Below are 26544 nucleotides of genomic sequence, written 5' to 3'. Positions count from 1 at the left end.
AGGCATCCACTTGTGGCTCTGATGGATGGGAAAATAATATAATCATTCTGATGAATTGAAAATTGATTTCTGCATTACTTACACTCCCAAATAAATGTTTCACCGAAGGAAAAAACCCGAATGGACTCCAAAAGAGTGTGGAACTGGAATGCTGTTTATTTATTTTTGGTTAAACTAAAGCGAGCGAGCGAGCCGGGTTTAGAGTTTAGACCATGGACTGACGGACGGTCATAATTGCCATTTTGGTGGCATTATCTTTGATGGCTTATCTATTGCTCTATACTCTATCTGGCTGTGAGTCAGTCTCTCTCCCTAGTCCATTCTCTCCCAGCTTTTTTAGGCTTAGGGAAGCTACAAACTGAAATTGAATCGGTTGAATTTATGGCATTGGCGGTTGCCCACCCCCCGCCCCCGGCAGCCTACTGTCGCTGTGATGAGGCTTCTCACCTCTCCCGCACCGCTCTCCATTTCTATCATCATCAAAAGAAGACAAACCGCTGCAGTTGGCTTCGCGCCGGAGGAACCGGTGCTCTCCATCTTGCTGGGACTAAACCAGTGGAACTCAGAGCGGGATGGATGAGGAGGCCGCGGAGCCGCCCCATCGTGGCGTCTTTAGGAGGTCTCTTCGGAGGGATCTTCAAGTCCACTGATTCCGGCGAGTCCACAAGACAGTTGTACTCCTCCACCCTCGCACTTATTAACGCCTTCGATTCCCAAATGTCTTCTTTATCAGACTCCCAATTGAGAGACATGACTGCCACTTTACAACAACGTGCCCGTAGCGGTGAATCTTTGGACTCTCTTTTACCTGTGAGTCTTGTCCTTTTTTTTTTTTTTTTTTTCCTTTTTCTTTGCGCACTATGTATGTGTATCTATGTATGCGTCCTTAACATCCATCTTTATCTTTAAATGCCTATTGTCCAAAGATAATGGAAACAATCAAAAAATTAAGTTGTAATCAAATTTCTTGAGCGACTATTTGAGGTGTTATGTATGGAGTATTAAACTCAGATAGATATGTGCATTTCTTTCTACTGATATAGTTTTGTTATACTTTTAGTATGGTTCAGAAGATCTATTCCATTTTCATTAGTGTATTCTTAATTGATTTTTAGTTTCTTAGTTCCTACTTATTTGTACCTATAGAGCAGTAACTACTACACATTATGAAGATTATTTGACGCTTCATAAACATCTTTCAAATTTTCTATCTGTTGTTCAGAACATAAAGTGTGGTTTGCTTGCAGGAAGCATTTTCTGTTGTAAGAGAGGCTTCAAAAAGGGTTCTAGGACTTCGTCCTTTTGATGTGCAACTAATAGGTAGTATTCTGGATCCTCCTACTTTCCAACATAGGTAGCCAAGTTTGCAACATAGGTTAGCATGATTGGTACTTCTTACTCAGCATCACTTTATAAAACATGATAAAATTTGGCTCCAAGGGTCTGTTATTTCCTACCTGTTATATATTTCTGCTTCTACATGTTTGGGAAAGATTATGAATTATATATTATACAGAGTCACATACTTTCATTATTTCATACGAGCTGGCGTGCTCTTTCACTAGGAATTTCAGCTCCTTGTCATTCTGGAAACCTTAATTGCTTTATTTTTGTTAGTATAGGGGGCATGGTTCTTCATAAGGGAGAAATAGCTGAAATGAGGACCGGAGAAGGAAAGACACTTGTAGCTATATTACCTGCTTATTTGAATGCATTGACTGGAAAAGGAGTTCATGTGGTTACAGTAAATGATTATTTAGCTCGAAGAGATTGTGAATGGGTTGGTCAAGTTCCTCGGTTTCTCGGACTTAAAGTTGGCCTGATCCAACGTATGTCTTGTAACCTTTATTGGTCACATTTCTTCACTTACAACGGTTCCTTTATCATAATTGTGCTTATATTTGTCTCATGCTGCTATCCTTGTTTTCTTTTATGGAGTTAATTCCAACTTTTGTCTTAGATTTATAGGTGTCAGTACACTTTTGTCTTTTTTTTTTTTTTTTTCAAAAATCCCCCTTTGGTCCTAGTATTATTGTGGCATGACCAATTTTGGTCCTCTGTCAATAAAAGCGTTTAAATGGCCTTAAATACAAGGGAATTTTGGTCTATTCAATTCTAAGTGTTAACTGTTAAGTCATTTTCCTTTTTTGGCCTTAGATTTATATGTGTCATTTCACTTTTAGTCTTTTTTTTTTTTTTTTCAAAACATTCCCATTGGTCCTAGTATTATTGTGCCATGACCCTTTTTTGTGTCAACAAATATGTTTAAATGACAATAAAAATGATGTTATTAACCACTCAAAGTCCTCCTTTTTTTCTTCTTGGTAATAAAACAGTTATTGCAAAATCCAAAAAAGTGCAATTAAAAAACCACAAGTCTACTTCATGGCAAACCTTAAGTCTAGTGTATAAGTTTACTTCATAAAAATTCTTCTACTACCAAGAAGAAAAAAGGAGGATTTTGAGTGGTTAATAATGTCATTTAAACATATTTGTTGACGGAGGACCAAAAATGGTCATGCCACAATAATGTTAGGACCAACAGGGATGTTTTGAAAAAAAAGGACTAAAAATGGAATGACACATACAAATCTAGGACTAAAAAAGGAAAATAACTTAACACTTAGAATTGAATAGACTAAAATGCCCTTGTATTTAACGTCATTTAAACGGTTTTGTTGACAGACGACCAAAAATGGTCATGCCACAATAATACTAGGACCAAACGGGGATGTTTTGGAAAAAAAAAAGGACTAAAAGTGGACTTACACCTATAAATCTAGGACTAAAAATGGAATTAACACTTCTTTTATGTTTTTTTTTTTTTTTTCCCCTAAACTGTCTTATGAATCTCATCTTTTTATTGCATAGTACTTGGTAAGATATAGTTGGACTTCAGCTTTAAATATACAAGTACTTATTTATGAAGATTTTCTTTTCTTGCTTGATGAGTTGATGATGAGGTTTGCTCTAATGATGGCTTTTACATCAAGCAGAAAATATGACAAGTGAGCAGAGGAGGGAAAATTATCTCTGTGACATCACATATGTGACTAATAGTGAGCTGGGTTTTGATTACCTGAGAGATAATCTTGCCACGGAAAGTAATTATTTTGCTTTGATATGTTTTTTTTTTTTTCTTATTTATGTTCAATTGAAAAACACATTTAACAATAGTGAACTAGGTTTTTAATATACTGCTGTCCTAAGTGGCTTTGTCTTTCCTCTGCAGACTGTGGATGAGCTTGTGTTGCGACGTTTTAATTACTGTGTGATTGATGAGGTTGATTCTATCCTAATTGATGAAGCCAGGACTCCTCTTATCATATCTGGACCTGCTGAAAAACCAAGTGATCGGTATTATAAAGCTGCTAAGATAGCTGCTGCCTTTGAGCAAGATATACATTACACTGTAAGGAATAACTGTAATTGCCTATGACAAGATAATGCGCAAGCAAGGAATAAGCATAATGATCTTTCCATGTGCTTTTTGTTTAAACTATTTTGTAAATAATTCTCCATTTTCTAGGGTACGAGAGAAATCTCAGAGTGAAATATCATTCATATATTGTCTCATCTTATTATTCAACTATAGTCTTTATGTAAGTTTGTAGAAGCACTATTTGCCTTCAAGCAAACAATTGTGCTTAGTTTCCAGGGCATTTTGGTGTTGGTGTTAGTTATTATTTATTATCACCTAATATCATTACTATTGCAGGTTGATGAGAAGCAAAAAACTGTTCTACTCATGGAGCAAGGTTATGCAGATGCTGAGGAAATTCTAGATGTGAAAGATTTATATGATCCTCGAGAACAGTGGGCCTCATATTTATTGAATGCAATAAAAGCAAAAGAACTTTTTCTTAGAGATGTGAACTATATCATTCGTGGCAAGGAGGTTCTTATAGTTGATGAATTTACTGGTCGGGTCATGCAGGTGAGTTTTCTTGCCAGATTTTCACTTTATCAAAACATGAATGACTTTGCCTAATTTTAATTTGCTATCCACAGAGTTTGAGTGGTTAAAATCAGCTAGGTTGTAGCTTTAGCTATAATGCCTTCTTTATTCACATCTTCTTAGTTTGCAATAAATTGCAAAGCCACTCAACCACTCAGGAGCATATAGCCCCGTAGGTCTAAAAGCTGATGTTTAATTATGGCCATACATTTTTAAAAATTGAAGAAAAATGCCACTTATTCCTAAAACTAGCTGTGTGGTATTATCTTTATCTGTAAGGCTTAATAAAGGAAAACTCTATATATTCATTGGTTAGTTGTGAATTTGCCGACCTCACCATGAGTTAATCCGAAACAAATGTCATTAAAAAAAGTCTATGTAGTAATCAAATATAAAAAAGAATCCAATGCAATCATGACACATACAAAGCTGAAAATTAAGAGGTAGTTTTTGAAGGGAAAAATAGCAGGACTGATAATTGAATATTTAGTCCTAATAATTATTACGGATTAATTTTCTTGACAATATCATTGAATAAGTAAACCCTTTTTTCTTTTGTTAGAGCCAAAACTGTTGCAAAGTTTATACAGTGTTACACTTATTCAACTGTAAATTAGTTATATGTTATTGATTTCAATAAATTAGAGTGTCATGGAACTTATATTCCATAATCTCTGGTAAGCACATAGAAAATGGATTTTTAAAATCTTGCTAATCTAATAAAATAAGACTTAACATATAGGTACACTTATGTTTCAAATTCGTGAGATTCTATGCAAGAAGTTTTAAGTTCAATTCACCTACCCCATTAGATGTACCAAGCAAAAGTCATGAGGGTGTCATTTTTGTTTTCCTATATATTACTCCTATCCCATTTTATTTGTTTTACTTATTAGCTTGTCTCAAAATATTGTCCATTTCCTAAATTAAATGCTACTACCTTTTTTTCTTTTCTCATTTTACCTTTGAATTTATGTAAAGGTTACCTATTGTGGGCCCAATGTGTCCTCTTTACATCCATAGACTTTAACAAAAAGTAAGGCAAACAGTGAAAAAAATCTGCTGTTTTACCTTTTTTTTTTCCTTAAACTATGTGCCAAACATAAATGGGGCTTAGAACTTTGGACAGAGGGAGCAATTAATTAATTGTTTTAATCTTCAAAGCTACTTTAATTTTTTTTTTTTCATCTGATTTACCAGTTTACTAACAAGGGTTAAATCTTTAAATAGCAATGGAGTTAAATAAATTAAAAACTCAATTTTATTTATAGTACTTGAAAATGAATTCAAAATCAATTTAACTAATCCTTACCAAACTGGTATATTGTGTTTCAAATTTAATAGTCTCTACTCTCGTCTCTCTGTGCAAGATGTCTTAAGTTCAACTTCCCTCTCCATCATATATACCCATCATTGTGATTCTTGACCTCCTTTGTTGCTTTTCCCATTTTTTCCATCGGAAGTAGTATTCATAATGCACACTTGGGCTTTTTAATTATAAAGATTGTAGTTTCTTTATAAGACATGCTTCTGTTTGGTTTGCATAATTCTTAATGCTTCAAAATGTGTTGTGCATTGCAACTAATAACTGTTTGAGCCCATTGAATCATTGATATTTTATTAGGGGAGGCGATGGAGTGATGGGCTTCATCAGGCAGTTGAAGCAAAAGAAGGCTTACCAATCCAAAACGAGACTGTAACATTGGCTTCAATCAGCTACCAGAACTTCTTTCTCCAGGTTGGGATTCTGTCTTGATCAGTTATATTGATCTCTATAATTTCCAAGTTCTGGTGCATTTTTCTCATGTGATGCTGAGACTTAAAATATTTGAATTTGATATGATTCAAGTTTCCAAAGCTGTGTGGTATGACTGGCACTGCTGCAACAGAGAGTGCTGAGTTTGAGAGCATATACAATCTTAAAGTTACAATTGTCCCCACAAACAAGCCCATGATTAGGAAGGTTTGTTCTAAACTTTCCTTATTGGTTATATTTTGTATTCTACTTTAATTCACATATGAAACCTTGATGATAAAATGTAGAGGAAAGGGAATCTGGAATAAATCACTAAAAGTTAATGGTAAACCAATATATCATTTAGGTTATTACTGTTCTCTTTTTAATGTTGCTTACCTTTAGGCTGCAAGTGGAAGTTAGGTTCCCTGCATTTCCCTTCCAGCTTAGTGCTGCATAATTAGTTGGGTTTTGAATAAATTGTACTGCCTAATAGTTACCCTGTTTTATCTCATTTTGGACTTTCTTTTAATTCAAAGAAACACGTAATAAGAATTCCTCACTTGTAACTAAGACCAATTTATCCAACTAAGACCAATTTATCCTTGGACTTTCTTGAATCTTGACATTCAAGTAAACCCTTAATGCTTTGTGGATCAAATTGTCCACCATGCTCTTTGATGCTTCATGCACTGTCATATGAATAAATGTAGGTTGGGCCAAATAATTTAAGTCCGATTGCTAATTACAGTCTTTCATATTAATGGTTGAGTTTATAGAAACTTTTCAGGATTTTTTTTATTAAGATTGAGAATTGGTGGGTAAGGGAAGGGTACTCATAGGTTACAGTCTTTTATATTAATGGTTGAGTTTATAGAAGTTTTTCAGGATTATTTTTATTAAGATTAAGAATTGGTGGGTCAAGGGGAGGGTACTCATTTGGCTTCATACTAAGCTAGGAGGTTGTGCATTTCAGAAGGGATATGAAGTTTTCCCTTAGTGGCTTAGTGAAAGTCACTGTTCCTGGGTGTGGGGGAAATGGTGAATGCAAAAAAGGGATGTATTTGATGGATTGCATGTCAAACATTGGAGTGTCACATAAGCTTTATTTATGTATAAAAGTCTACATGCATGAAGTATAGTGTGAATTAGTTGCTCTTTCTCTTTCTTTACCATCACAATGCTTACACTCTTTTCATTTAAGGAAGAGTCAGATGTAGTGTTCAGGGCAACTACAGGAAAGTGGCGGGCTGTGGTTGTGGAGATCTCTAGAATGCATAAAATAGGTCGGCCTGTACTTGTTGGTACAACCAGTGTTGAGCAAAGTGATGCACTGTCAGAACAACTGCATGAGGCTGGAATCCCCCATGAGGTGAGTACTAAACTGCTGACTGCAATGATTTTTTCTAATTAATTCTCTGAAGATTTTACTAATTTCAAATGTGTAAGGTTCTCAATGCTAAACCTGAAAATGTGGAAAGAGAAGCTGAAATTGTGGCACAGAGTGGTCGTCTTGGGGCTGTTACAATTGCAACTAACATGGCAGGTCGCGGTACCGATATTATCCTTGGTGGTAATGCAGAGTTCATGGCAAGGTTGAAGTTAAGAGAGATGTTAATGCCAAGGTATCCTTGTAATTTTTGTTCAAACAATTGATAGTATTTGATGTCTGTCAGTTCTATTACCTTCTCAATCTGCCTGCTGTTGCGCTACTTGTTTTAGCTTCTGCATCAGTCTCATACAAAAAGCATTTAGTGCTTACAATTTATGAAGGCTGATTCCCGATAGATTCCTATACGGTTTTTTTTTTTTTTTTTTTTTTTTTTTTTTTTCTGTGTAAATTAACTTGTGAAAACCAAGGTTGCATAGTGGATGCAAATTAGCACATTTTATGACTGAATGGAGAGAGCTCAGCCAGGTTGGGTTGAAGGCTTAGTTGAGTTGTAGTTACTACAGCAGGTGTGGTAATGAAATTAACTAAGTCTTGGACTCTTGATCAGCCTTATTTGAATCCATCTGAAGCTGCAACCAATTAGGTTCTCACTTCACATAAACAGAGGAAAAAAAAAGCCATTCATTTCTTATTCCTTACTCTGGCTTTTGATTATAATAATCTACAAACAAGGAAAATGTTTACAATTTATGACACCCATGAACAAATTTTGAACCTGGGAACGTTTCATTGCGTTCTGAATGGCTTCAACACTACAGGATCGTTAAACCAGCTGAAGGGGTCTTTGTTTCTGTAAAGAAACCTCCTCCAAAGAAGACATGGAAGGTCAGCCTGATTTTGATATTCTGTCCTTTTAAGTATTTTTTGGCTCTGAAATCTTAATGTCAATTACCAAGTGCAGGTGAAGGATAGTTTATTTCCATGTGAGTTATCTAAAGAAAGTTCTAAGCTAGCTGAGGAAGCTGTGCAACTAGCTGTAAAAACATGGGGCCTGAGATCCTTGACTGAACTTGAAGCAGAGGAGAGACTTTCTTATTCCTGTGAAAAGGTGAAGTTTATTAGATTACTATCATAACATATGAAGAGATTCCTATTGCCAAATATATCTGCATATTTGTATTCATCACTGTTCAAGACATTTTTGTTATGAAAAATTCATGCTATTAGACAAGCACTCTTATGTTAAGAATTATGTTGCAGGGTCCTGTAAAAGATGAAGTAATATCAAAACTTCGTAATTCTTTTTTGGAAATTATGAGAGAATATAAATACTATACCGAGGAAGAGAAAAGGAAGGTAATTTCCTTCCCTTCAGTTCCCTGCTGTTAATGCAATGTACTGTTTGCTTAGTAATGTTTATAAAGGGAAAACACACGCAGACACACAAAAGAAGTCCCTCTGAACCTTTTGTCTGTTACTCTGAGTACCTCGTCCATCCATGGAATCCTGGAACATACTTTCTGCATCTTTATCAGTTTAGCTCTGACAGGTCATATCAGCTGGTGGACTCCATGTAATTGGTACTGAGCGGCATGAGTCACGTCGAATCGACAATCAGGTACACACTTATGACAATGTAGGTCATATGGCAAAAATATAGGGTCAGTTTGGTTCATGAGATTAGACACAAGGAATGAGAATGAAAGTCATACACATTGTTTGGTTGACAACTTTTTAAAACAAAGGTATAAGATTTGATTACTCCTATAATTAAAAACTCGTTACCTAATTTAAATTAGACATCATTCCATTAATTCAGCCTTATCCTTCCTTATTTCATCTACTCTTCATCTTGTCGCTTCTTCACTGCATTGCCACTCTGAATACTCCAATGGCTCCATAGCTTCTTTCTTCCAAGAGCTTTGCTCACTTGAGGTAAGTATCACACTATTTGCCTTCATCCTTCATTGTGCGCCTTGGCCCAAAATAATCGTCGTTTTTATAAGTTGTATGGGGAGTTAGCGACGAACACCGTTTCGTCCGTCCAATCCCATTATAGGTTTTTTTTTTTTTTTTTTTTTTTTTTAACACTTGTGTTTATGTGTATTCTATTATACAATTCTGTACATTCAAAATAGAGATTTTTTTTTAGAAGTTAACAACAGAAACAGGAAACGACATTGTTTTGGCCCGGCCGCACATTGTGCGCCCTAGTGCACGATATAATTTGCCTTCATCCTTAGTTCTCCATTGTTAAACATTGAAATCCCTTAGACCCACTGCTAATATTATAGATTTGCTTCATAAATTTCTTGAAAAAATCAAATAATTGTGAATTGCGGTGATTTTTTTATTTTTGTATTTTTAAAACTTTTATTCCAATTATAGGATCATACATAACCAAACATTAATTTCAATTTCAACCTATTATAAAACATGTAAAATACTTTTACCAAATTGGTCCATTCCAATTTTTAAGTATTTGATTCTCATTCTCATTCTCATTCTGATTCGTATATTCGAACCAAACACACCCATAGCAGTCTCTGGAAATTACATAATTCCATGCCATTCCATTCAGTGGTATTTTCCTAGTTATGAAGATGCACTATTAGTTTGTAGCAATTTCTTCAAAAGGTGTTAATATATGCAGCTGCGAGGTCGAAGCGGTAGGCAGGGAGATCCTGGAAGTTCACGTTTTTTCCTTAGCCTTGAAGACAACATATTCCGTATATTTGGTGGGGATCGCATACAGGTTGAATTTAATGGCAGGATGCCACACATGCTCATAATATCACAGTATTACAATGTTTAGAGATTAATGTTATCACTTTCAGGGTTTGATGAGAGCATTTAGAGTGGAGGACCTACCAATTGAATCAAAAATGCTGACAAAAGCACTAGATGAAGCTCAGCGGAAAGTTGAAAACTACTTTTTTGATATTCGTAAGCAATTGTTTGAATATGATGAGGTTTTAAACAGCCAAAGAGATCGTATCTACACAGAGAGGAGGATGGCCCTAGAAGCAGATGATCTCCAACCACTACTTATTGAATATGCTGAATTGACAATGGATGACATACTAGAGGTGAAACTCTACATCTATGAATTAACTATCAGATATGAATGTTCTTCCTGCTTTTTTTTTTTTAAGAATATCATATCATAAGAAAATGAAAAATGCATTACAATGCAATGGCCACCATTAATGGTGGCTGACTATGGAAAGACGACAAACCCCTTGCTAACAGTGTACAAAGCCAGAAACAGAACCCATGTTTCCTGTTAAATTTTAATTTCCGGTGCACTTACCATTTTTTCTTGTGTGAATAGGCAAATATCAGTCGTGATTCTCCAAGAGACACCTGGGATTTTGAGAAGCTTATTGCTAAACTTCAACAGTATGAATCTTGTGGAGGATTTTAAATTTCCTAGCAGACATCTTTTGGGTTTTATATTTTATTAATTCTGACTAGATTTACCTTACAGGTATTGCTATCTTTTGAGTGATTTGAACCCCACTTTGCTGGCTGATAAATTCTCAAATTATGAGGAAATGCGGGAATATCTTAGGTTACGCGGAAGGGAAGCATATCAACAGAAAAGGGTGAGTTACTTTCACTGCATTAAAGAAGATAAGGTTTAAGATTTCACTGTTTTGCCTTTTACACTGCTCAACTGCTGATAACACATTAGACTAGTCAATGACACTTGAATAGTTGCTACATCAACTGAACTCACAATTGTGTCCTTAGGACATTGTGGAGAAACAAGCTCCAGGATTGATGAAGGAGGCAGAAAAGTTCTTAATTTTGAACAACATTGATAGATTGTGGAAGGAGCACTTGCAAGCACTCAAATTTGTTCAGCAAGCCGTAGGCTTACGTGGATATGCCCAAAAGGATCCCCTCATTGAGTATAAGCTTGAAGGCTACAACCTTTTCATTGAGATGATGGCACAGATAAGGAGGAATGTTATATATTCTGTCTACCAGGTTTGTTAACCCCAGCTGCTCACATTTTTTGCACATCGAAGTCCAATTTGATATATTTTTATCTTTCGTCTCAGTTTCAACCAGTCTTGGTAAAGGAACAAGACCAAAAAGGTCAAAATACAGAAAATGTCGATGCAAATGGGAGGGGAGGCAATGAGAAGAAGAGCAAAGATGAAGTTGCTAATAATCTCACAGCCTAGTGTATGAGACACCCAAGATCGAATGAATGCAAATGGGAGGGGAGGCAATGTGAAGAAGAGCATAGATGAAGTTGCTAATAATCTCACAGCCTAGTGTATGAGACACCCAAGAAAGAATGAATTATTGACATGGTAAGAGTTTTGGTGGATTCTTGTATTAAAATGCCATACTGAAGACAAAATGTCAAAATGTAGAAGGGGAGGAGGTGATGGAAAGGAACATAATGTGAGGAGACTTCGTTTAGCTAATAAGTCTACCGAGTTCTTGAACATAAATGAAATAATCTGAAGAGTAAAATGATGTGCGGTTATCAGCAGCTAATAAGCTTACTCTGTTCTTGAACTTAAATGTAAAGATAAACAATTAAACATGCACTTGACAACGCTATCTGTAGAGTGAAATGATACTGGGTGCGGTCATTAGCAAAAAGGTCAAATGTGCATGCTATTCAGACCTTTGAAGGAGGTGACTGCTGATGAAGTGATTAATTGTGTTTCCTCTAGCCTGCATAAAATCCAAGTGCAATATCATACCATGAGTAAAACTGGAAATGTTTATTGGGAAACAAACAAACAGTGATACTTGTTAAGATAAACTTAATAAAAAATGGCACACACACACACAATTGAATTGAGAACAGCCAAACCTTTACTCCAACAGCAATTGCAATTTTTAGTTTGACCACTTCCCCTAACCTCAAAGAAGCTCTTTTCTTATCTTTCACAAAGAAAAGAGGTACCCTCCGTGAAGCAGCCAAACTGGATAGATGCTTGGTCAACCACTGTGGATTGCAATCAGCTGCTAATAGTATGGCCTTAAAGCGTATTGATATGTCATATCAGAACCTAACGAGTCTGAATAAATGGCACAAATACCATTCTAGACTAGATTAAAACTGAAAGGGATAGGATAACCTGAAGTTGGACTGGAGGAACTTTGACTAAATCACTGTGGGTAACAAGAGAGCAGCAGTCGTTTACATGGATAGGAGGCATGCGTTCAAGCAGTCGTGTCACTTCATTCACCCCGATTGAAAACAGTTGCTGCTCATTATTTTCATATAGTATTATTTATATTATCATACACAGCATATTTAACAAATTCAATAAACTATACCAACTAGCTACAGCTCTGCATACCTTAAACCAGACTTTATCTGGCAAAGCTCTGTCCACGCTTCTCACACACTCTATCTCTCTGTTCACGACAGACAATGTAAGACTATTATTCAAGCGATTCAAAAACAAGGAGAGAGAGACATGCCAACGAACTGACAGCACAAGTAAAGATTCACCTATCAATAGCTTTGAGGAGATGATCCAAGCTTTCCCCTTCAAAGCAACTGAAAAAATAAAATAAAAATAGTTATTAGATGCCAGGCCCCTGTATAAATCATATTGAGAATGTAAGAATAAAAATCCAAAAAGCAAAAACAAGGACATAAATACACTGCCATAGAAAGAAAAATAAGATGAAACTATATTAATGATTACAGTTGTTCTGGAGGATGAGACAGAGAGTTGTGGAGCTTTTCTCGCTTAGGAGGTCTGGTCATGTTTGATACTTCGTTTCAGCAGGCAACAACTGAGCCACTATTTTCTTTATGGTTTATTTATACTGTTGTAAACTAGTTATAAATTATAATCAGTGTCAGTTCAGTGAGATTAAAAAGTAAAGAACATTTTAAAAAATCAAAACAGTTTAATATTGAAGTATCAGAGTCAGCATATATAACAAGCAACTGAAGCAAGACAATTTGTGAATTTTTTTAATATTTTACATTTCACCTTAAGCTCCTTGATTCTAATTTCTAATATGATTGCATGTTTGACTCTTCATATTACAGAATGAACAATATTGGTTTTCTTCTCATCATGCTTTGACGCAATGTTGTAAAAATCGGCCTAGGCGGCTGCCTAGGCGCTAGGCAAGGTTGGGGCGATTTCAGCCCTAGGCGGCTTCTAGTGGGCCGGCCAACTAAGTGCCCTAGGCACTAAGTCGGTGCCTATTCGACTGTTCCTCTTTTATATTCCTCCAACCATGTACTGAACTAACCATCTAACATATGTAGTTGATTAGTTTGATGGATTATAACAGTGTAACAATTCACAGCCCTGAGTGAAAAAAGTGGAGATGATATACCCAAATTACTTGGCCGCCTAGGAATTGCCTAGGCACTAGGCACCCCAGAGCGCCCGACTAGCGCCTAGCACCCTCTGTAACATGACCGGTGTGTTTTCTACTCATCTTTGTGATAAGCCATTATTTTCTTCCTCTCCTTTCTGTTTCTTGACGCTATTAGGCCGGCATTTTCCTTTTCTTCGGCATTTGGGCTAAACCAATTTCGCCTCAAAAATATGCCTCATACTCGCCCTGAGGCGTACATCTCATTGCCCACCAGCTACGCCTCACATTGAGGAGCGCCTCATTTGCGCCCTTTTTAAACCTTGGCCATACAGGAGGTGCTTAGCTGGGTGAAGATGTTGAATGGTGAGAAATTTCAAGTGGAGACCAATGCTCTCCCGGTGGTTCAAGGTCTAACTGCAGAGAATGATGATTTTTCTTTTGGACTGATTTAATCAGATATCAATGAAATGCTTTCTAGCTTTTCTCATGCATTTCTGTCGCTAAACGAACAGCAAATTGCACTACTCATACTCATACCCATTACCATGTGTTAGCTCAGGGAGTCGATTTCTGTCTGTTCCTAGGAAATGGTTGTCCATTCCCCCTTCTTTCATTTGTGATGGATTTCAATAAATTTCATACAGATTGGAATTAATATTACTCTCCTTTTAGTTTCAAATAAAAATGTTGTGTTGTTCTAAAAATATATAGATATCATTATATCTATACACATTCAAAAATCAGGAAAAAATCAAGTAAAATCCAGTGAAAATCAGAATACACACCTAAAAGCATTATATCAATACATATCCAAAAATCAGGAAAAAATCAAGTAAAATCCGGTGAAAATCAGAATACACACCAAAAATCATTATATCAATACTATCCAAAAATCAAGAAAAAAAAAACAATAAAGAAAATCCAGCGAAAATAGGGGAAAATTGCATATGAATACACATTCGAAAATAGAAAATTCTGAAAAAGTTCAGCGAAAACTCACATGCATCCGACTCTGATTTCGAAGGTTTTCCAACGATGTTGCCTGTTGGAAATTGAAAGGGCAGCGCGCGCCGCCTCTGTTAAACCGCAAAAGTGCCGGTGGTCTGCCTTCTGGATATCTCGGGGCTCCCGAACGACGCGAAGCGGTGAAGGCTAGGGTTTTTGTATCGCCCCTCGAATTCTATATCGAAGGTCAAGTCGGAAAAGGAGTATATATATACAGGCATACAGTTGTCATTAGCAAGGTTCGATTTTATTTATTTATTTTTTTTTGAAACATTTTAATAAGGTTAATTATTATTATTATTAAAAGTGAATTAAATTTACAATTATGCAATAATAATAAAATTATTATTATTATTATTAAATTACAAATATAATAGTATGAAAATAGAATTCACTTCTAACAGGAAAAAAAAAAAAAAACTTTTTTCCTAATCTTTTCTCCTATGATTTAAGCTTATATTGTCCAAACTCCAAAGTGAGTGATCCCATCATAAAGAAAAATTTTGAATGAGTAGCATTACTCTTTCAGACGTGCAAAACTACCGCCTACCGGCCGCTAGTACTGAATCCTAATACAAGGAAACTTCAAATAAATATTGCCATAAACTGAAAGGTTTTGATACTGAAATTATCTTCAATGTTAAATCATTTCGTGCACCATGATCCTCTTAAAAGGGAGCCCTAAGGACCACGTGGAACTGCAATCTCGTAGGGCATTCTCACTTGCGAACATACTTGGACAAAAATTCAGTTACATCAACAGCAACATCATAAGCACCCTCTATACATCTTCCTAAAGCTACACCAGATACAAAGTTGCCCCCAAGAAACAGACCTTCAAGCCCACCATCTCTTATTGCAGTTTTTGCAGCACTTAATGTATCCAAATGACCAACTAAGAACTGTGGAATAGCTTGCGGCCATACTCGAACACCCAAAACAAATGGATCTTGAGCATCAGACTTGATAAGCATCTTTCTGATGTCGCGATCAACTGTTTCCACAAGTTGGTTGTGTGACTGGAAAAAGAATGAGATCTCAGAGCAGGAAGCAACAAGAATGTCTTGATAGCATTTGAATTTACACAGGTTGAATGAAATTACTTAACATCTGAACACCATAACATACCCATGCCCTTGAGAGAGCAAAAGGGAAAACATAGAATTATAAAAGCAGCTGATCAAAAAAACTAGAAAAATGATAACAGCAGCTAACAAAGGCCAAGTCTGAACTCTGAAGCAAAAGATTTAAGCAGATATCCATCTGATAGTTTTTCACTTATCAACTGTTTAGGGTTTAGGGTTTAGGTGGGTCATGTTCAACTAGCCACTCAAAGTGCTGATTGAGCCATTGCAAACTAGCACATAACTGTTGGCTCACATCAGTTTATGGCATTTATCAGGTGGTTCTGAATCTTCCCTATGCTTCATTACTAGATTGTCAAAGTTCAAAAAGAGAATGACTACTCAAATTCCATCATACCTTAGCCAAAATGTTAGTATTTTTTGCTCCTCCGATATAGTTCAGAAGAAGAACCCTTCCAGGTGGAGCACGGTTGGGGAAAAGTGATGAGCTGTATATAGTTCCTACAAAATGTAGTGATTGAATATATTTAATTAGAATTTCAGCTTCATCTCAAGTGAAATTACTTCAAAATAACTGCGCATATCAAAATCTTTACTTACAAATAAAAAGGTTAAGTTATACTCATCAGGGCAGATTACCTAAAGTTTCAACTCCTTGGGAGCGTGGATGCAACTGGCCAAATCCTTTAAGTTCACCATCAATCAGGCACTCATCTCTAATAGCTTTTTCTGGATATGAAATGGTGACTGCAGCAACAGGTGGATAGTAAAACTTAGCAAGTGCATCAGCTGCTGCATCCTGTTGATAAATTAACTAATCAAAAACTCTAACCAAAACAAACCTTTAAATACTATCTAAAATACCTGCATAATGAACAATTTTGTAAATAGCAACTTTGGACACTAGGGTATCAACACAAGTAAAATTTCTAGTTCAAAGAATCCAATAGAAATTTTTTATAGGTGAAAGCATCAACTTGCTTTTTCAAATTTCTATCCACAAATTATATACAATTAGTAAAAATCAGGAATCCTAAAATAACAATGAGGCTTACAATCCATTTTTACCCCCTTTTCTCTTCTGGACCACCATGGGAAGGGTAAGGACCAGAAAATTAAAATGCCTAAAAAACGAAGCCAACTCAAGAATCTAAAGCTCCATAGCAGGCATGTTACATGAAAAAATTACAGTAATTGGATTTATAAATTAATATCATCATCTAACTTCAACCACACAAGGAAACTAAAAATATTGAGACAGTTAGCAAAGAAAACGCACCGAAAGAGGACGTAGTATGGGACTTGCCACATAGGATGGAATAGTCATTACTACACTTCTTGTTTGCAGAGTTACAAATCCTCCTGGCGTCTCATATGTCAAGTTAAACCCACCATTTTCTGTTTTGATAATACTGGAAAGCTTCCATGAGAGCTTTACTTTACTTCCCAACCTAAAGCAAGATGATGCAACTTGTTGAGGCAAATTAGAGCAACAGATAATAGGGAAAATACGAAAAGAAGGAAGTGTCTTCTTTTCTGCTGTAAGAAGAATGGAAAGAAAACAATACCTTGAAGAAATTGAATCGGGCAGCATTGCAAGGCCTTTCCTGAAAGAACCTACAGTTTGACCCTTCGGTTTAGGTAAACGCCTGCAAAACTACCACAATTAGAGCATTGCATAAATATGTGTAAGTAAACGCAGCAGAAGAACTCAAGAAAAAGCTATGCATATTCATACGGATCTTGAGGAGCCTTGGGCATTTTAGATCTCTCTTTGAGTGCTTTAATGGTTCCACCAATTATGCTGCCACCATTTTCCTCCAGCTTCCACACTTTCCCAAATGCTGCTTTCATACTCAGCTTTGATGGATCACCAGCGTATACACCTCACAATATGAAAATATAACACAATAAGAAATCATGAATGCATAAGTACATATTGAATGGCTATGTAAAGCTCTCAGCGTAATGCCCATTCCATTGTATCATCATTCATTGGGAATCTCTATTCTATTCTACATGCTTTTTCCCTTCACTACCTTGAAGGAACATTGATTTCCATCAAAGGAAAAATCATAATATTTTTCATTAGGATCAAATAATTTTTTATTAAGTAACATACTAATATATCAATTCTCTTTATGAATTCCTTCCCAAAGATGATTCCTTTCTCACACCAGAAATTTGAGAGTACCGACTGGAGCTTTACTATAAAGCAAGGACCTGTCAACATGCAATTTGTTTTATAAGCAGAATGCAACATATGCATATAATGTCCACAAGCCCGTTATAGATAATTTGAGGTCAAAAAGAACAAAGTGATTGTTGAAGCAATGTAGTTTCCATGACTGCATTATTAGGCCCAAGAGCCAAAATTTTCAATAACAGCAGGTCGGAATAAAACAGAAAAGGACAAGAAATGCTTAGATGGCAAAAGCAAAGAAAATGGCACAAATAGATCAGCTGAGAGGTACCAGAGCAAAATGGCTCTATTAAGCGCTCAAAGACTTCTTCTCCGAGGTTACGACGCACAAACTCCTCCACGGATTCCTCATGCCCCTGCTACCTTTGACAAAAGATGCAATATGAGAAACACAAATTGCAAAAAAGGCACTGAACTTTGAAATATGACTTGATTAAGCTAAATAGTCTAGTACTTGGGGAAAACTTTCCAATTTGGATTAAAAAAAATAGTAAATGGAGAAAAAAACAAGAGTTCGACAAGGGGATAAGGGGCACGAACTGGGGGCGGTGGGCGAAAACCAATGGCTCCAAAACCAGCTCTGAGCTTCCCGGGAAAACTCATCAAGTCAAAGAAGGGCAGGTCCGCGGGCTTGGAAGGTACCGGCCTGAGCTTGCCATTCCAGAAGACGAAACGCGGTGCATTGGGGTCCCCTAACACCAAATCGTCCTTCAATCCACAATCAACCACCATCCTGAGCACGGCCTCCGAAGGCTGGAAGCTATTGGGACCTTCTTCCCAGAGATAACCTTCCCTCTCTACAGTCGTGATGTTACCGCCAACTCGATCTCTGGCCTCGGTCACCAACAAATTGGGGTAGCTGGTGGAGAGGGCTTGGGCAGTGCAGAGACCGCTGATTCCTGCGCCAACGATAACGCAGTCAAACGTCGGGAAAGGATTACCACTGTCGTTGACCTTAGAGGGAGAAACAGTGGCGACGGAGCATCGAACTCTCCAACCAGTAGAATTTCTGCGTTTGAGGTTGAGCGCAGGGTTGAATGATGGCAGTGAAAAGGATGATGGGGAGGAGGACGGAGGACATAGGTGAGGGAAAATGCTGGTAGCGACTGCACTGTGGTTCAATGGAGCCAAAGACATGGTGCATGAAGGCATAGAATCGGAGGAGCAATGCGTTTGTTTCTGGCTTAGTAGCTTCTACCACTCAGCTAGTCTCCTGGACGTTATCCTTCTTTCCGTCTTGTCGCCAATGAGGGTTTCGTTCTTTGTATTTCGCATATGCACAATTTCACGAAAGTGGTCAAAATTTAATGGTAAAAGTGTCAGTTAGGCCCGAGTTTAGCGCAGTTGAAGGTTACACTGAGAATATTCGAATTCCACAGGAAAATGTATTACGGGGTGTTTGGTTGAAATGAAAGAATTAGGGGGAAAATTAATTGTAATTCGGTGGGAAAAGAATAAGATGAGAATAAAGTATAAATTTAAAAGTCAATTAGGCCCTTAAACTTTTTAAAATTACTATTAGGTACATAAACAAGTCAAATTAGGTCCAAGAGCCAACTTTTTCAATCCCCATAACAGCAGGCCACTACCTCTATCGCTTCTAACCTTCTTAATTCTCCGATTAAGTTGGTTTTCCACTTCATTCTTATAAAGAACGAATTTATCAACGGCTTCATCTTTGCTTTTAAGCAAATACACATAGCAGTATCGTGTATTATCGTCGATAAACGTGATAAAATACTTATTACCACATCTCATTTGTATCGATCTAAAATTGCACAAATCACTATGGATTAATTCTAGTGGTTTAGTTTCCCTTTCAACCGATTTGAAAGCTACTTTCGTTAGTTTTGTCTTAACACAAATTGCACACTTGTTATTTGTGTCAATTTGAAAGTTAGGAATATGGTCCATGCTAATCAATCTACGCATAGAAATAAAATTAACATGACCTAGTCTACCATGCCACAAATTGGAAGACTCAAGCAAGTAAACAGAATTAACTTTGCTTTTATTGATAACAGGAATTACACTGAGCTTAAAAAACCCACCAGTTACATATCCTTTACCAACAAACATCCCTAACTTGGACAAAACTACTTTGTCTGACTCGAACACCATGCGAAAGCCATGCTTGTTCAAACATCCCTAACTTGGACAAAACTACTTTGTCTGACTCGAACACCATGCGAAAGCCATGCTTGTTCAACAGAGAGCCAGACACAAGATTCTTCCTCAGCTCAGGAACATCCAGCACGTTGTTCAACGTCAGTTCCTTCCCGGAAGTCATCTTTAGAACCACCTTGCTCATGCCTTCCACAGCAGACTGAGCAGAGTTTCCCATCCACACCTTTTCACCCTCAACGGTCTCAAAGGTGTTGAACATCTCTCGGTTGCAACACAAGTGTCTGGTTGCACCGGTATCGATGAACCACTCACGAGGGTTTGAGCCCACAAGATTCACATCGGTCACCATAGCCGAAGGCTAATCTCGACCTCCTTCTGACTGCTATCTCCAACAACATTGGCTTCAGAACTCTTGTTCTTCTTCCGTGGAGCTTTGCATTCAGATGCTCTGTGGTCAGGCTTGCCACAATTGTAGCATTCACTAGAAAACTTGTTCTTGGTAACACCACCTTTCGGACATAGCGTTCGCTTCTCATTCTTGTTCCTCTTGGAGCTCTTACCGTGCTCCACAACATTGGCCTTAGCGCCAACAACGATAGGAACTTTCCTATCATTCGTCATGTTCCCCTCCTCAATCCTGAGTCGCTAGATCAGGTCTTCCAGATTCATCTCCTTTCGCTTATGCTTAAGGTAGTTCTTGAAGTCCTTCCAACTTGGAGGCAACAAGTGGATCACAGATTCCACTTGGAAGGCTTCACTTAGCACCATGCCCTCGTCACGGATCTCGTCGAAGATTAATTGCAAATCTTCTACCTGACTTAACACGGTCTTTGAATCAACCATTTTGAAGTCGAGGAATCGGCCAACTACAAATTTCTTTGAGCCGGCATCCTTACTTCGGTATTTATGATCCAAAGCTTCCCACAACGCTTTTGATGTGCTTATCTTTCGATATACATCATATAGCGTGTCACACAATCCGTTCAGGATGTAGTTTCGGCATAGGAAGTCCGAATCCTTCCAATAGCCAATTGCCATCACGAATTGTTCATCTTGTTCCTTCAACGCAGGAACACTCTCGGACAAGAACCTTGCCAAGCCGAGAGTTGCTAGGTAGAACAACATCTTTTGTTGTCACCTCTTGAAGTTCGAACCAACACCGGTGAACTTCTCTGACTTTTCAGCCGAACCACTCGGTACCGAAAGTACCCGAGACATGGGAATATATCCGTCAGTGCTCCCACCATCTTGTGAACCAACGTTCACTAGTGTAGTTTGGGAATTAGCAACATTGTTGCCGTTTCCTCCATTGTTGTCCGCAACAACATTATCCTCCCCATCAATTGGCAGTACGGGATGCTCTATTTTCTTCAAGAAAATTCGGAGAAGACCACCAACGGGAAAACAAATATATAAGGTTTTAAGACTGTAGGATCCGTTGGTAGAAAAATAAATAATAATCCAAATAAAATAGGACTATTATTTTATGGAAAACGGGAAAGAAAGATGGAGAATTTGGCTAGTGTTTGGTGTTGGGTTTTTGCAAGAGTCAAGCGATCACTCTTTCCTTAAAACCTTATTTGCCACCTCCCAAAAGTGCTTGGAGCTTCGTGGCCTAGGCTTCCCAGGATAAAATTTGCTTGTGATTCAATGTTTGAGCACCCAAACAATGAATCCGGCGAACAAGACAAGGCTATGAACACAATAGGCTTAGAAAGAGGAGTAGAAGCAGAATTTTGAAGCTTGAAAAACTCAAAGTTTCGTGTAGAGTGCTTGTGCTCTTGTGTATAAAAATCTGCTTCTTGGTACCTTATCTTATATAGAGATTAGAGCCGTCAAAACGGGCTTAGCCCGCCGGCCCGCCCCGCCCCGCCCCTACTTAGGTAGGGGGCGGGTTTTGAAAATAGAGGACCGTTTAGGAGCGAGCTTTTTTGGCCCGCGGCCCGCCAGGCCCGCCCCGCCGGGCCCGCGGGTTGCCCGCCATTATTTTATTTTATTTTATATAAAATATTTTTATATAAAATACGCACTTTAAAATTATTTTTATGTGTAATATTTTTGGACTTTGTAATTGTGACTAGTTTGATGTTTGATAAACTATGAACTTTGAACTTTATGTAATATTTAATGTTTGATTATTATGTTTTATGTGAGTTATGACTTATGTATCAATTTATTTTAATTAGTTAGATGTTTGATGAATAATTTTTTTAAAAAAAAAAGGGTTTCGGCGGGGGCCCGCCTAGCACGCGGGCCACTGGCGGGGCGGTCCGGGCCTATCAAACCCAGGCCCGTTTAGGAGCGGGCTTTTTTAGCCCGCCCCGTTTAGGCCCGCGGCCCGCCGGGCTTTGGCCCGCCCCGCCCCGCCAGCCCGTATTGACAGCACTAATAGGGATGAAGGAGTTAAATAGCTTTTAATATGGCAATTAAAACTGACTTTAAAGCTGACTTCCAACAGCAATAACAACAGGCCACTACCTGAGAATTGAATTCAGAATTCAAAATTGGAGTTAATAGAATATTAATTCCGTAACAGATGAATTCAATCCCCATAACAGTCAGAACTTTTGGGTTCCGGACCGTTGGCATATAGGGTTCGGTCTCAACTTTCGACCTTACCCATTTTCGGCCCAAAGGCCGAAACTTGCTGTTCAGTTTCGGCTCCCCAAGCCGACATCAAGTGGCATGTTTCAGCCTGTTCAGGATGTTTCGGCCGCAAGGCCGAAACTACTGAACATGTTTCGGCATCAAGTGGCATGTTTCGGCCTGTTCAGGATGAAACTTGCTGTTCAGTTTCGGCTCCCCAAGTCGACATCAAGTGGCATGTAAACATGATGAAATTTGCTGTTCAGTTTCGGGGAGCCGAAACTACTGAACATGTTTCAGCATCAGGATGTTTCGGCCACAAGGCTACTGAACACCGAAACTACTGAACATGTTTCAGCATCATGATGTTTCGGCCACAAGGCTACTGAACACCGAAACCGGCCTGTTCAGGATGAAACTTGCTGTTCAGTTTCGGGGAGACCGAAACTACTGAACATGTTTCAGCATCAAGTGGCATGTTTCTATTGAACATGTTTCAGCACTCAGGATGTGACAAGTGGCATGTTTCGTTTCAGCACTCCGGATGTGACAAGTGGCATGTTTCTACTGAACATGTTTCAGCATCAAGCATCAATGTTTTGTTTCATTGAGCGTGGCATGTTTTGTATGTTTCGGCCTACTGTTCAGTAATTTATGCCTGCAGAGGTGCCGGCGCACACGGGCTCGGGCTTGAATCAAGCCTTTTCGATCGCACCACGAGCTCGGGCTTGATTCGCTCGGGCTTGAATCAAGCCTTTTCGATGCCTGCAGAGGTGCCGGCGCACACGAGCTCGGGCTTGAATCAAGCCTTTTCGATCGCACCACGAGCTCGGGCTTGAATCAAGCCTTTTCGATCGCACCACGAGCTCGGGCTTGAATCAAGCCTTTTCGATCGCACAGGCTTGAATCAAGCCTTTCAATCTCGTTTCTAGTTGGAATATGATTTGCACCCCCCCCCCCCCTCCCACGCGCGCGAGAGAGCATATATGCTATACAGTTCTACAAGTTCCAAAATAGCTCTTGTATATAAGGGGGGGGGGGGGGGGGGCAAATCATCTTTCCAAACCAATGTGGGATAAAACTCATTTTTCCCTTCATTTTCCAACTCAAATGGGTCTACTTTGAGAATCAATATCTCATTCACCCATTATCCGTTTTGAGCGTACAATATATCAATCTTTCATCTCACTACGAAGAATCCGAATACACTTTAACTCGACCCAAATTGGAAGTGGACCCCACTGATAATTGTACCACAAAATAGTCACTTAACATGCCATTTTATGTTATTTTAAACTATTTTTTCCAACAATTTCATGATTTGATATAGTTTTCAGGTGTGCTTCATTGCAATTTTAATGCCTTGGCATAGTGCACCTTCAAAAATAAAATCAAATTCCCCTTTCACAAAATGACAATGATAATAGACATAGTTTATCATATGTGTTAGATATATAATGTGTACAGTTTCATCAATGTCCAATGCGTTATTCTAATTAGTTGACCAAAATTCATATTAAATTTTATATTGTATTGTTTTGTTTGAAAACAACCATCAAAGCGAACTATTATTGTGAAATCAAATCATGAATACAACGAGGGATATTTGCATCCCACACTTCCGACCAGTATACAAGCAAGAAGCTCGGGCCATAGAGGGAGCAATCACATAGGTTGTTATATTTTTTTAATACATTATAACATATTCATAGTATATGTTTAACAATTATGTTAATTTTGATTGGGATGAGTTCGAATCTAAGACCTTCATTATGAAAATCAATTAGTAAGTTAGAATAATAAATAGTTAACGTAATATTTTTTTTTTTTGAAGATGAAAAACTAATTCATTAATTCATGAAGAAGAGGGTCCACAAGAAATGATGGGGGAGAACTTAACCATTTCCCGCAACCTGACACAGAAAATGCCTCCCTAGCAACAATATGGGCGGCACTATTCGCAGATCGCTTTACACAGTAGAAATCTACATCTACAATCTCAGAAGCTAAAACTTTGATGTCCTCAATTAAAAATCCAAAACTAGAATTAAATGACTGTGAACGTAAAGCATTAAAAACAGTCTGACAGTCCGTTTCCACATCAACATCTCCCATTCCAGTAGTCTTTAGCCAACTCAAAGCCTCTCGAATGCTTAGTGCCTCTGCCTCTTTAGCCATATAAACTCCCGGCAACCTCACGTTCTTAGCAGCTAGAAAAACACCATTATCATCTCTCAGCACCCAGCCTACCCCCATCTCATTACATTCCTGCCTGAGTGCCACATCTGTATTCAACTTGAACCTCCCCCGCGCAGGTCTTGTCCAGGACACACTACTCGACTGCTCTTGATTCGTTCGTGTAGCCTCATTCGCATTCCTCCAACAATCCAGGAACACCATAGTCCTATGCAGCATCATATTCATATAAAAAACCACACCCTTCCACACACTATCATTCCTGCTATTCCACACACCCCAACAAGCCATTAGAAACTTAGGCAGAGAAACAATATCCAACAGATTTATAGCCCAAAAAAACCAATCACTTATACTATTACCAGCAAAGCTATTGATTTGTGGCCATCCCAGCTTAACCCAAAGCCAGGTCACTTCAGCACAGTAAACAAACAGATGAAGGGCTGATTCCTGCACACAGCTGCACATATGACAATTCAAAAAGCATTCAACATTTCTTAATTGGAGAATATCACGCGTAGGGAGATAAGCAGAAGCCAGCTGCCAACAAAAATTCTTCACCTTCGGGGGAATATGCAAGTTCCAAATCTTAGTCCATGAGCGATCATCCGCAGCCACCAATGTGAGATGCCTGTAGCAAGATTTAACCGTATAAGCACCTTTTTGATCCCATTGCCAACTCCACTGGTCTCGTGGCCTTCGAACACTAACAAGTATGTTTAAAATCAAGTTAGCATCGCGAACATTAAAAACATCATTAACGCACTCAATATCCCACCCAGTACCATGCATATTCATCAGAGAGGACACCGGAGCTGAACGGACCGATGGATGCAAGTCTGTCTCCACATACGGATTGTCATCAAACGGGAGCCAAGGGTCCGTGCCTATAGTTGTCTCACACCCGTCACCAATAGCCCTTCTACACCCCTCCCTCAAACAACTTTTAACCTCCAGCATGCCTCTCCAAACAAAAGAAGGATTACTTCCTTCCCCAGCATCAAAGAAATCACAGCTAGGGTAGTAACGTGCCTTGTACACGCGAGCCAACAGACTCGTGGGGTTGGTAATCAATCTCCAAGCTTGCTTGCCAAGTAAGGCCAAATTCATCTCATGCATGCGCCGAAAACCCATACCACCATTCGCTTTGGGCCTAGACAACCCTTCCCAGAAACACCACTTAATACCTCGTCCATCCCCAACCCTTCCTGTCCACCAATACTGGTTCAATATGACTTCCACCTCCCGACACATACCAATGGGGAGCAAGAACACCGACATTGCATATGCCGGCATCGCCTGCAACACGTTTTTCAGCAAAACTTCTCTCCCTGCTCTAGACAGAAACTTTGCATTCCATGACCGTACCCTAGAAAGTATCCGGTCCTTCAGAAAACCCAGGATGGCCTTTTTCCTCCTCCCCACAAGCGAGGGCAGTCCCAGATATTTGCCACTAGTCATCCCCTCCTCCACTCCCAGAATGTCAACCACATCATTCCGAATATTCTGCGGCACATTAGCACTAAAACAAGCAGCCGATTTATCATAATTAATATACTGGCCAGATGCCTTAGCATAGGTATCCAGAACATACCTCATCTGCACACTTTCCTCAACCGTAGCTCGCAGGAACAAGAAGGAGTCATCCGCAAAAAGGAGATGAGAAATGGAAGGCGCTCCCCTAGCCACTGTAACCCCATGCAACAAACCCGTAGACATTCTCCTCTCAATCATCGCACTCAACCCTTCAGCCACAAACAGGAACAAGTAAGGTGATAACGGGTTCCCTTGCCTGAGACCCCTACCCGGGATAATAGGCCCCACTCTCCGCTGCTCATGCAGTATATGGTACCGTACTGAGGTGACCGTTTCAAGCAAGATATTCACCCATTGCTCACCAAATCCCATTTTGATCATCACTGCCTGGAGGAA

At 38.5% G+C, this 26544-nt stretch overlaps 3 protein-coding genes across 7 annotated transcripts; 1 reads left to right on the top strand and 2 right to left on the bottom strand.

Moving 5' to 3' along the window:
- Positions 1–247: 247 nt before the first annotated feature.
- Positions 248–11558, top strand: LOC109159545 (protein translocase subunit SecA, chloroplastic). Of its 2 annotated transcripts, XM_019307652.1 has the most exons (21): positions 248–810; positions 1248–1320; positions 1623–1829; positions 2997–3100; positions 3233–3412; positions 3719–3937; positions 5583–5696; positions 5808–5921; positions 6898–7065; positions 7143–7318; positions 7905–7971; positions 8048–8194; positions 8347–8442; positions 8636–8704; positions 9740–9841; positions 9924–10175; positions 10421–10488; positions 10577–10694; positions 10843–11082; positions 11157–11253; positions 11348–11558. In XM_019307652.1, the coding sequence occupies exons 1-21, from the start codon at positions 382–384 to the stop codon at positions 11374–11376; spliced, it is 3069 nt and encodes a 1022-aa protein (XP_019163197.1). In that variant the 5' UTR covers positions 248–381; the 3' UTR covers positions 11377–11558. The 2 variants fall into 2 exon arrangements, with proteins under 2 accessions (XP_019163197.1, XP_019163192.1); XM_019307647.1 differs by having other exon boundaries at positions 249–810; positions 11157–11558.
- LOC109159570 lies at positions 11545–14599 on the bottom strand. 3 transcript variants are annotated; one of them, XM_019307670.1, is made up of 7 exons: positions 14411–14599; positions 12777–12910; positions 12578–12625; positions 12423–12480; positions 12198–12326; positions 11930–12097; positions 11545–11787 (listed from the first exon to the last, which is right to left on the bottom strand). In XM_019307670.1, exons 2-7 carry the CDS (start codon positions 12836–12838, stop codon positions 11728–11730), a joined length of 525 nt encoding a protein of 174 aa, XP_019163215.1. In that variant the 5' UTR covers positions 12839–12910; positions 14411–14599; the 3' UTR covers positions 11545–11727. The 3 variants fall into 3 exon arrangements, 2 of the variants coding, with proteins under 2 accessions (XP_019163215.1, XP_019163222.1); XM_019307677.1 differs by having other exon boundaries at positions 12777–12900; XR_002050617.1 differs by lacking the exon at positions 12777–12910.
- Positions 14600–14988: 389 nt separating this feature from the next.
- Positions 14989–18989, bottom strand: LOC109159539 (protoporphyrinogen oxidase, chloroplastic). 2 transcript variants are annotated; one of them, XM_019307643.1, is made up of 8 exons: positions 18244–18989; positions 17975–18059; positions 17239–17386; positions 17069–17149; positions 16780–16951; positions 16140–16299; positions 15898–16001; positions 14989–15434 (listed from the first exon to the last, which is right to left on the bottom strand). In XM_019307643.1, exons 1-8 carry the CDS (start codon positions 18853–18855, stop codon positions 15135–15137), a joined length of 1662 nt encoding a protein of 553 aa, XP_019163188.1. In that variant the 5' UTR covers positions 18856–18989; the 3' UTR covers positions 14989–15134. The 2 variants fall into 2 exon arrangements, with proteins under 2 accessions (XP_019163188.1, XP_019163185.1); XM_019307640.1 differs by having other exon boundaries at positions 17975–18062; positions 18244–18988.
- Positions 18990–26544: the final 7555 nt, after the last annotated feature.

Source organism: Ipomoea nil, unplaced genomic scaffold, assembly GCF_001879475.1.
Source record: "Ipomoea nil cultivar Tokyo-kokei standard unplaced genomic scaffold, Asagao_1.1 scaffold0302, whole genome shotgun sequence".
Lineage (NCBI taxonomy): Eukaryota > Viridiplantae > Streptophyta > Magnoliopsida > Solanales > Convolvulaceae > Ipomoea > Ipomoea nil.
This window is presented reverse-complemented; position numbering and strand designations above follow the sequence as displayed.

What these genes read in the sequence shown, in the direction of transcription:
- LOC109159539 (XM_019307640.1), bottom strand. Translation starts at nt 18,855, where the DNA reads ATGCCTTCATGCACCATGTCTTTGGCTCCATTGAACCACAGTGCAGTC. An exon ending in CCATACTACGTCCTCTTTCG is followed by an intron (nt 16,300 to 16,779) that starts GTGCGTTTTCTT and finishes ATTTATCAACAG; the next exon opens with GATGCAGCAGCTGATGCACT. An exon ending in CCAAGGAGTTGAAACTTTAG is followed by an intron (nt 16,002 to 16,139) that starts GTAATCTGCCCT and finishes TACATTTTGTAG; the next exon opens with GAACTATATACAGCTCATCA.
- LOC109159545 (XM_019307652.1), top strand. Translation starts at nt 382, where the DNA reads ATGGCATTGGCGGTTGCCCACCCCCCGCCCCCGGCAGCCTACTGTCGC. An exon ending in AGCAAGATATACATTACACT is followed by an intron (nt 3,413 to 3,718) that starts GTAAGGAATAAC and finishes TTACTATTGCAG; the next exon opens with GTTGATGAGAAGCAAAAAAC. An exon ending in CTTATTGCTAAACTTCAACA is followed by an intron (nt 10,489 to 10,576) that starts GTATGAATCTTG and finishes TTTACCTTACAG; the next exon opens with GTATTGCTATCTTTTGAGTG.
- LOC109159570 (XM_019307670.1), bottom strand. Translation starts at nt 12,838, where the DNA reads ATGACCAGACCTCCTAAGCGAGAAAAGCTCCACAACTCTCTGTCTCAT. An exon ending in TCTCATCCTCCAGAACAACT is followed by an intron (nt 12,626 to 12,776) that starts GTAATCATTAAT and finishes TTATTTTTTCAG; the next exon opens with TTGCTTTGAAGGGGAAAGCT. An exon ending in CAATTGCTGTTGGAGTAAAG is followed by an intron (nt 11,788 to 11,929) that starts GTTTGGCTGTTC and finishes GATTTTATGCAG; the next exon opens with GCTAGAGGAAACACAATTAA.